This window comes from Andrographis paniculata, unplaced genomic scaffold (assembly GCF_009805555.1).
Source record: "Andrographis paniculata isolate CXL003 unplaced genomic scaffold, ASM980555v1 Contig77END, whole genome shotgun sequence".
Classification (NCBI taxonomy): Eukaryota; Viridiplantae; Streptophyta; class Magnoliopsida; order Lamiales; family Acanthaceae; genus Andrographis; species Andrographis paniculata.
The window spans coordinates 4,585,029-4,593,922 of NW_026137614.1; the positions used below are offsets into that span (position 1 = coordinate 4,585,029).

Here is an 8,894-nt window from a genome sequence, read left to right on the forward strand (position 1 = left end):
TCTCTATATAAAAAATGACTTAAATATTTTAAATTTAATCGATTCTAAATACGAATGTACTTCTTTTTAAGTTTTTTATTAGTATAAAAAATAATTTTGCCGTTTTTGTTATTTGTATTTTAAAATGCTAGAATCCTAGGGGTGGGCAAAAGAATCGAACCGAATCGTTGAACCGAATTGAATCGAATCGAATTTTCGTTAACCGAACAAATTCGGTTCGAATACAAATGGAAAACTACATATTTGATATTTATTCGGTTCGGTTCAGTTTCGGTTTTTCATATTTTTTTCGGTTCGGTTAACCGAACCGAATATATTTATATATTTATCTTACTCCCTCCGTCCCAGAAATAAGTATCCATTTGCTTTTTGCATGTAGTTTTAGAAATATTAGTATTATATTGGGATATAGTAGGAATAAAGTAGAAATGACCAAATATATTGTAAGTTGTAAGGGTATTTGTAATGTTAGGTAGATAGTACAGTTACTAAAAGAGAAATAGATACTTTGTTATGGGACGGACTAAAATGGAAAAATGGATACTTTGTTATCGGACGGATGGAGTACTATATTCTAAAATTTATATTAATAATTATATCCGGTTCGGTTTCAGTTCGGATATTTGAAATATTTGCAAATATTTTTTATTTAATTAGAACTTTAATTATTTTTTATATATATTTTTTCTTAATTTCGGTTCGGCTTGAGTTATTTGCAAATACTACAAATATTTTCAGTTAACCGAATATGGTTCACGGTTTGAGTATTTGTTAGGTTCGATTCTATACCTGCATATTTTCAAATAATCGAACCGTGCCCACCCCTATTCGTCGCAGCTAGTTATTAAAAAATAAATAAAGAAATATATATTGTTCAGTTACCAAGATATGACAGTAATCAACAAATGTCTATATAGAAAATAACAAATATTAATATAATATATAATATATATTTTTATAACAAATTATATGATTATATGTAACAAATAAATATTTTGATTTTAACACAATAGTAATTTGATTCAATCAACAAACATTATTTGTCTTTATGATGAAATATTATTGTTTCAAATTAATACTATTTTGTAAGATTCTATTTGGTCTGTGATAAATTGTTAATTATTTTAGGGTGAACTGTTTCTTAGTCCCGTAACTGGACTCCCTTATCATTTTAGTCCCGTAAGTGGAGCATGTCGCAAACTAGTCCCATAAGTGAAGAATTTTTGTTGTTTAGTCCTTCGGCGCCGGAGATGCCCGCGTGGCTCGCCGGAGGTGACGTGTCCGTCAGGTGTCGAAACTTATTTTTAATTTATTTTAAATTTTATTTGTATTTTTTTTATTTGTTACAATTAAAAATAAAAATAAAATAAATTTAAAATAAATGAAAAAATAAATAAATCCACGTGTCCGCCAGGTGTCGCTGACCTGGCGGGACACCTGGCGGACACGTCACCTCCGACGCCGGAGGATTAAAACAGCAAAAGTTTTTCACTTATGGGACTAGTTTGCGACAGACTCCACTTACAGGACTAAAATGATAAAGGGTCTAGTTACGAGACTAAAAAAACAGTTTAACCATTATTTTATATCGACTTGCTGATGGAATTAAATCGACACGGTGCTAATTTATCCTGTTAGCACCCTAACCACCTCTCTCTCTCTATATATATATAACAAGTGTGATGCACAACAAGTTCAAAACTCTGAAAGGCAAATGAAGATATTTTGCATAAATATCGATATACATTTACAAGGGACCTTATACTACAATATATATATATATATATATTCGATATTTAAAAAGTAAACTAAAATAAAATAAAATAAAAAACAAAATTAGATATTTCCTTAATTTCTAAGTCTGATCAGAAATTTGAGAAGTGACTTCGAGAAGATTGTTGTTGTTGTTGTTGTGCCATCTGCAAATCTGTGCTTGTTTGGCATGAATTTTCATCTCCCATCATTGCCCTAATTAAAATATTATCATCATAAAATACACATCACCAATTACCACTACAAATTAAAATTATAACATACATATAAACTATAGCAATACTTGTTATAGAATAAATAATAAATAAATAAATTTTTGTGCAAGTAGTAGTACATTTTACTATTAATCAAGAAATTTTATCATTTTATTTTTGTATATTTGCAAATATAATTAGAGCAACTATACGACTATTTTTATTCATAATTCACTTAAACGATCAAAATGATAAGAGTATCGGCACTTAAAGATCTAAATTGTTTTTTTCTTTAGCCATAATGATTTTTTATCAATCTAAATCTAAAGTATAAAAAAGACTTATTATATATACATATATATATCTTACTGATCTCGCGGTCGGGACGCCCAAAGAGAGCTTAAAGCTCGTAATCTACCATAGTACTCGCCAATCACCAAGAAACATCGTGCGGCTTGTCTCACGGTTAGTATTCGTCGTAGCTGATGAAGCATTTGTTGTCGTAAATTATCCGCCTATACATTAAAAAATAAAAATAAAAATTACATTCATATGATGCACAAAGTGATTCTACCGAATAATTTTCACTATTTATCGAAAATTCTCTCATTATAAAATATTACAATTAGAACATATTCTTTTTTATATATATATATATATAAAGCATTAGATTTATAAAGGAGATATTTAATTACACAAATAAAGAAAAGAAAATGAAACACATTCTATATTTATATAAAATGACAATAATTTAAATAATTCAAGGAATCATATTATTATCCTATTCATTAATAAAAGGTGACATGTGCTTATTAGTTTCATGGTTTAATTTAAAATAAAAGATGGGATAAAAATATTTTTACACCAAATTATCAGGGAAAATTGCAAAAAGTATACCACACGTATACCTCATTATCACTTTTATCCTATGTTTATCTCTATAGCAAAATATATCTCACATGTTTTCAAAAGTCGTTATTTCTATCATTTGACCGCGCGTGATTGCGCGTAAGGGCGCATGGTGTGTATTTCATGCGCGAGAAAAGGACATAAATAACGATTTTTGGAAACATGTGGGATATATTTTGTCAGGGGATAAATACAAGACAAAAGTGATAATAAGCTATAAGTGTGAGATATTTTTTGCAATTTACTCCCAAATTATCACATGACATTACTAGTGTCAACATGATCTAGTCATGTGGCAATTTTCTAACATTAAATATTAATATAGACTTAGTTTTATATATTTATTAAAATACTTAATTTCACGTCAATATTAATATTTCGATACTAAATAATTTTTTCAGCGACTATTTCTATGCACGCTAAAAGAATAAGAAATAACTCATGCACAGCCAGAAATACATTTTTTACCTCATAGAAAACGTCGAACTATTCACAAAAGATTCAACATTACCTGTCGGACGAAGCCTTCGAGATTTGCAAGCTTTCCCAATGCTAGAGCCATATGGTGCATACTATCATCGATCGAGCTATTGGCTATGGTGTCGATCAACGATTGTTGTAGTTGCTCGAGTCCTTGCGTAAGCGCTTCCTCGGCTTGTTGGGACGATTGTTGCAACCCGTAAATTCCCATTATTTGTTGCTCCGTCAACGGATCAAGTTGCGCGATCAACATCTGTTTTTATATAAATACGGACATGTTCAATTCACGAATATACATATATATATATATTTTTTGATGTTCGAGGGGAATTCGAGACAATATTTTTACTAAAATAATCTTGATTAACAGGTCACCTAAGCTAAGTAAAATATTCTAAATTCTAAAATTACATCTGAATCAAACCGAAATTTAAAATTTGGTTTGGATTTTTTGAATTTCGAATTGGTTCGGATCGGCATACTAAAAATTTGAACCAATCCGAAATACGAAATATAATATTTAATATATTGTTTGATTATTATAGATTTAATATTATAATAGAAATAAAAACTTGAAAATTATTAATTATATTTTAATATACTTAATTTTTATTTATTATACATATTTGATATTATAAAATTATTATAAAAATTTAAAATTTTAAAAAATATAATAAAAAAATTTAAAATTTCGGATTCTCGGATTCTCGAATTTCTAATTTTCAATTTGGTTCAGATTAGTCTTTTCAAAAAATTCGAATTTTTGGATTGATTTGACTTTGATAAAATTCGAATGCTTACCCCTAAAGTCACATATACAAGTATGAAAAAAGCATAAAATAAAATTAAAATTAAAAAAAAAAAAAAACCTTAATTAGGTCAGATGGCCGGAAACCGCCCATCCAGAGGAAGCAACGCTCGGCGGGGCTAGCCCACATTCCCGTGATCAAATGAAAAACATCGGTCTTGGCGGCGACGCCCTTTAGGCGAAAGATCTCATCGTAATGTGCGATGTACCCGTCCGCTATGACCCTCAAATCGCTGTCGGATAAATGCGCTTGCAATGCCGCGCGCAACTCGGACATGTGCCGGTGGTCATCGTCGAGCCACCTCGCATATTCCATGTCGAATATCGCCCCGCCTGTAAATAAGATATAAAGTATTAAATTATATTTTTATCTTATTTGTTGTCTTTTATAAAAAATATTCTTTCAATCATTTTTTTTTTTTCTAAAATATATTTACACAGTGTTTTAGTTAATTTTTTTTATTATTATTATAAATTGACAATAGTTGCTGAATATTCAAAATAGAAAAATAAGATATTAGCTTCCAGACAAAAAAAATATATAATAAACTTGCAGTTAATTAACTTATTTACAAGAATACCACTTAATAAATTTTCTAAAAAACAATCATAAGTGGAAGAGTAATTTGTTTTTTCATTAAATATTATTTATTTTATGCTTAAAATACTATTACCTCTATTATTGAAATTTATTTTCTTTTTTTTATATAAAAATATTTTATTTCCTTTTTTTTCTTATTTATTTATTTTAACATAAAGAACAAAAAGTAATAGAAAGTACCATATTAAATGACAAAGGAAATTAGTTTCTATTAAAAATCATTCAATATTTAATTTTCTATCAAACATAAATAATTAAATAAATAAATGGAAGAAATCTTAACATCAAATAAGTTGCTTAACAAACTTGTAATTATAATATTAATGCTAACTAACATTATTACAAAACAAAGCAGAAGAGGACAAATTTATTAAAGCACTAATAACCACTACCATATTGTGTTCCTTATTTTATTTTTTTGCCTTAAATTTTGTAGGATTATTACATAAAGTATATATATTGTAAAATAAATAAATACAACAATTATTGTGCTATAAGCTACAAAGATTTGGTGACTGAATTCAATGATTTGTGGATAAAACAAATCAAAATGACAAATGTTTTATTTAAATATAAAACACAAAATAAATATACCAAACCTAAAAAAATAAGAACAATAAAATAAAGATCAATTTTTTTTTTCTATATAACGCATATCAATTCATGTAATTAGTATAAATAAATTATTTATCGTTTGTAAATTCATGTAATTAGTATAAATAAATTATTTATCGTTTGTAAATTATATTATACTCCCTCCGTCCCATATCTATATATCCATTTATTTTTTTCACTGAGTTTTAGAAATATTAATATTATATTGAAATAAAATATAAATAAAGGTAAAATGACTAAATTAATATATTGTAAATTGAAAAGGTATTTCTAATGTTAATAGATAGTACAATTACTAAAAAAAATTGATATTTTGTTATGGGACAAATCAAAATAAAAAAATGAATAGATTGTTAAGAAATAAATGGAATATAATTTATGGTCGTAAAACATTTGTAAAACCACTGTTAATTGTTTTTTAGAAGAAAATAATAATAATAATTAAATAATAAACATACATACCTGAGCTAATATTGGCACCTGTAACCCCAACTCCTCCCAAGAAAAGACCCTATTGCCAAAAAATAAATAAATAAAATAGTTCCAACACATTATTTATATTTATATTTACAAATTCAATGTCGTATATAGTACTAAAAATAAAAAATAAATAAATAAATCTTTATTTTTTTAAAAAAAAAAAAGAAACATCATATTTTAAAATTAAATAAATAAATAAGATACATATATACCTGTGATCTTGCTCTTAGAAGATCTTGTTCAAGCTGACTGAGCCTGATCCTGCTTGATTCCAGCTGCTGCACATATGCCTGAAAATAAAAATTAATTATAAAATTATTTAATAAAAAAAATTAGAACTATATATTATTTATTTATTTATTTTATATATTAGGGCAGGTGGGGTTTTCTTCAACTACTTAAGAAAATTAAAATTTGCTAATGTCTAAAAACTGAACAGAAATTAAATTAAATTCACCTTTTTCCTAAGTCTGCTCTTCCTTGCTGCTTCCCTATTTTGTGCTAAACGTCTCATTGTCTGTATGAATAGGAAAAACAAAAAATAATTAAAAAAATTCTAAAATTAAATTTAAAAATTATTTTATCATTATTAGTGTTAAAAAAAAATTATTGTTTATGCAATAAAATAAAAGAATGTACCTTGGCATCAAGAACTTTGTCTGAATTTGAACCAGGCCCTCTTCTCTATTAAGTTTGATGGGGGAAAAAAAAAAAAAAACACATTATATAAATAAATAAATATATATATATATATGTCAGTGTGTGTGAATGATTAAAATATAATTAATGGTGTAATATAAAATTAGAAAAATAAAAATAAAAATAAAAATTAATTTGGAGTTGTTCACTGTTTGTCAATCCTCATTCTTTTTTAATTTTTTTCCAGTCTTGTCATAATCTTGGAACAAATCATGTTTGTAATAATAGAAGGAATTATTATTATTATTATTATTATTATTATTATTATTATTATTATTATTATTGTAATGATTATTAAATTTTTATTTCATTCATAAGTTGGCCTACTAATTAAAAAGGTTTTTTGTTTTCTATAAAAATAATTTATGAAGGAAAAAGCTTGAATTGAATAAAAAAAATTAGGAGTGACTATAAAAATAAAAGCAAGATAATTACTAATTTAGACATATAGATACAGAAACAGAAATCAATTTTGAAGATTGAACAAAAAAAACACCAAATTATTACACTAATAATTGTATAATCAAAAGATGAAAAAGTATTGACTTTTATAAAAATTTAAAAATAAAATAAATCTGATTCTTACAAAGTCCATGACTCAAAACACCAAATAGATCTCTACCGTTCATTTCATCACACGAACGGTGTAGATCTGTACGGTTCTGGAGTCCATGGAGCTTACAAGAACCCATCAATTCATAAGCTTTTGATGCAAACCTTCTTGCAGTTTCTCGGATTTGACAATTTTAGACAAAAAAAAAAAAAAATTCAAAAAAATCAAAAATAAAAAATAAAATAATAATAATAATAATAGTAATATAACAACCAAAAATTCGATCTTTCCCCCATAAAAAAAAAAAAAAAAGAATGAAAAAAAAAAATAAAAAGAGAGAAGAATGATAAGAAATCCAAAATTAAAGTATGTTTTGTTTAGCATAATTTTTTCAAATTATCTGACTCTAAGTTCCCAAAAAAAATATATATATATATTTTTTAATGTTAGAAAATATTTTATTAATCATTATTTTCGTATTAAATTCAAATAAAAATTAAAAACAAATGCAAACCTTTTCCGGGATTTGTTTGGGGGGTTGGCTGCCGTCGGCGGAAATTCCGGCGTCCATCTGCGGCGGCGGAGGGCGGCGGAGGCGGTGATCGGAGTAAGAAGAAGGAGAGGCTGTGTTAACAGCTGATCCAGAATCAGTACTCTCTTCTTCTCCAATTGAACTAATTCTCTACACACCATTAATTGCAAACCCAAATTAGTCAAATTGCTGCCATCACCACCCCTCAATAAAAATTAAAAAATTAATATTTTGAAAATTTAAAAAAAAAAATTAATTTACAAAATAATCAAATAATCAGTTTCCAAGAAAGCTCCAAAACCAGTTATTAATGGATGAGCTCAATTCTTACACAAGCGGCCATTCAATACAAGAGGGGTGGGTGTGGATATATGGTAAGGGCGTGTTTGGCTGTGCCAGAAATAGAAAAAATCGAAAAATCGAAAAATCAAGAAAATTGAAATTACCGTGGAAGTGAGGTGCTGGAATCTCAAGGGCCAAGAAGGGAACATATCCAAAGTGGCAGCTGTAGGCCTGACTGCTGAGGAAGAATATAAAGCTGCAAGAAAATCAAAAATTACATTAATAATAAATGAATAATTCAAGAAAATTGAAATTTTGGAATTGAATACCAAACAAAAGGGGGTGTAACCTAACCCCCCTTTTTGTGCAAGTCTTTGTTGTTTATATCCATGGAGTCGGTCTAATTTCCATATTTGAATCCCCACGCCATTCAAAACCCTTGTCCAAGAATGATATTTGTGTAAGAAATGGAAGGGGGGGGGGGGGGTTGTTTGTGCAAGAATCTGAGAATCTCTGGACATGATCAGCTACCCACCCACCCCCACCCCACCCTACCCACCCCAGAAATATACCTTGTTTTGTAGTATCATCATTATTGATGGTTTTGGGGTTGTTATGAACTGATCCTTGCAGAACTATTGCCTCTTCAAGTTCTCCAAAATCGAAGGTTGTATTTCCACCAGACCCTTCTTGATTTCTTGAAATTGAATCAAAATAAACGAAACCCTAATTTCAGAAACCATCAAATTACAAGAATCTTGAATTTGAAAAATGAATTTTTCTTACAGGAAAGGTGTGTTGGAATGATGATGGAGCATGTTAGAAGTTTCGAACCTCCTTTCTTTCTCAGACCATTAATTCTGCAAGAAATTCTGAGATATCCCAAGTTTGTGTTAAAAGGGTTTTTCGAAGTGAGAAAGATCGAAGCTTTTGTTGTCAAAAAGGTGGGTGGGGGGGGGGGGGTGTTG

The 8,894-nt window shown here is 28.0% G+C and overlaps 1 protein-coding gene across 4 annotated transcripts; it reads right to left on the minus strand.

The window, feature by feature from the left end:
* Positions 1 to 1,688: 1,688 nt before the first annotated feature.
* On the minus strand, positions 1,689 to 8,894 carry LOC127239430 (transcription factor TGA9). 4 transcript variants are annotated; one of them, XM_051257570.1, is made up of 12 exons: positions 8,713 to 8,893; positions 8,499 to 8,623; positions 8,091 to 8,182; positions 7,627 to 7,794; positions 6,500 to 6,544; positions 6,318 to 6,377; positions 6,073 to 6,150; positions 5,843 to 5,891; positions 4,226 to 4,497; positions 3,388 to 3,609; positions 2,337 to 2,482; positions 1,689 to 1,968 (listed from the first exon to the last, which is right to left on the minus strand). In XM_051257570.1, exons 1-12 carry the CDS (start codon positions 8,742 to 8,744, stop codon positions 1,866 to 1,868), a joined length of 1,392 nt encoding a protein of 463 aa, XP_051113527.1. In that variant the 5' UTR covers positions 8,745 to 8,893; the 3' UTR covers positions 1,689 to 1,865. The 4 variants fall into 4 exon arrangements, with proteins under 4 accessions (XP_051113527.1, XP_051113528.1, XP_051113529.1 ...); XM_051257571.1 differs by lacking the exon at positions 8,713 to 8,893 and adding an exon at positions 8,281 to 8,364 and having other exon boundaries at positions 8,499 to 8,618; XM_051257572.1 differs by lacking the exons at positions 8,499 to 8,623; positions 8,713 to 8,893 and adding an exon at positions 8,256 to 8,364 and having other exon boundaries at positions 1,690 to 1,968.

Coding starts and splice junctions, on each gene's coding strand:
- LOC127239430 (XM_051257570.1), bottom strand. CDS start 8,744: ATGCTCCATCATCATTCCAACACACCTTTCCT. Junction 6,151..6,317: donor AGAGCAGACTTAGGAAAAAG/GTGAATTTAATT, acceptor TTTTATTTTCAG/GCATATGTGCAGCAGCTGGA. Junction 2,483..3,387: donor TCGAAGGCTTCGTCCGACAG/GTAATGTTGAAT, acceptor TTTAATGTATAG/GCGGATAATTTACGACAACA.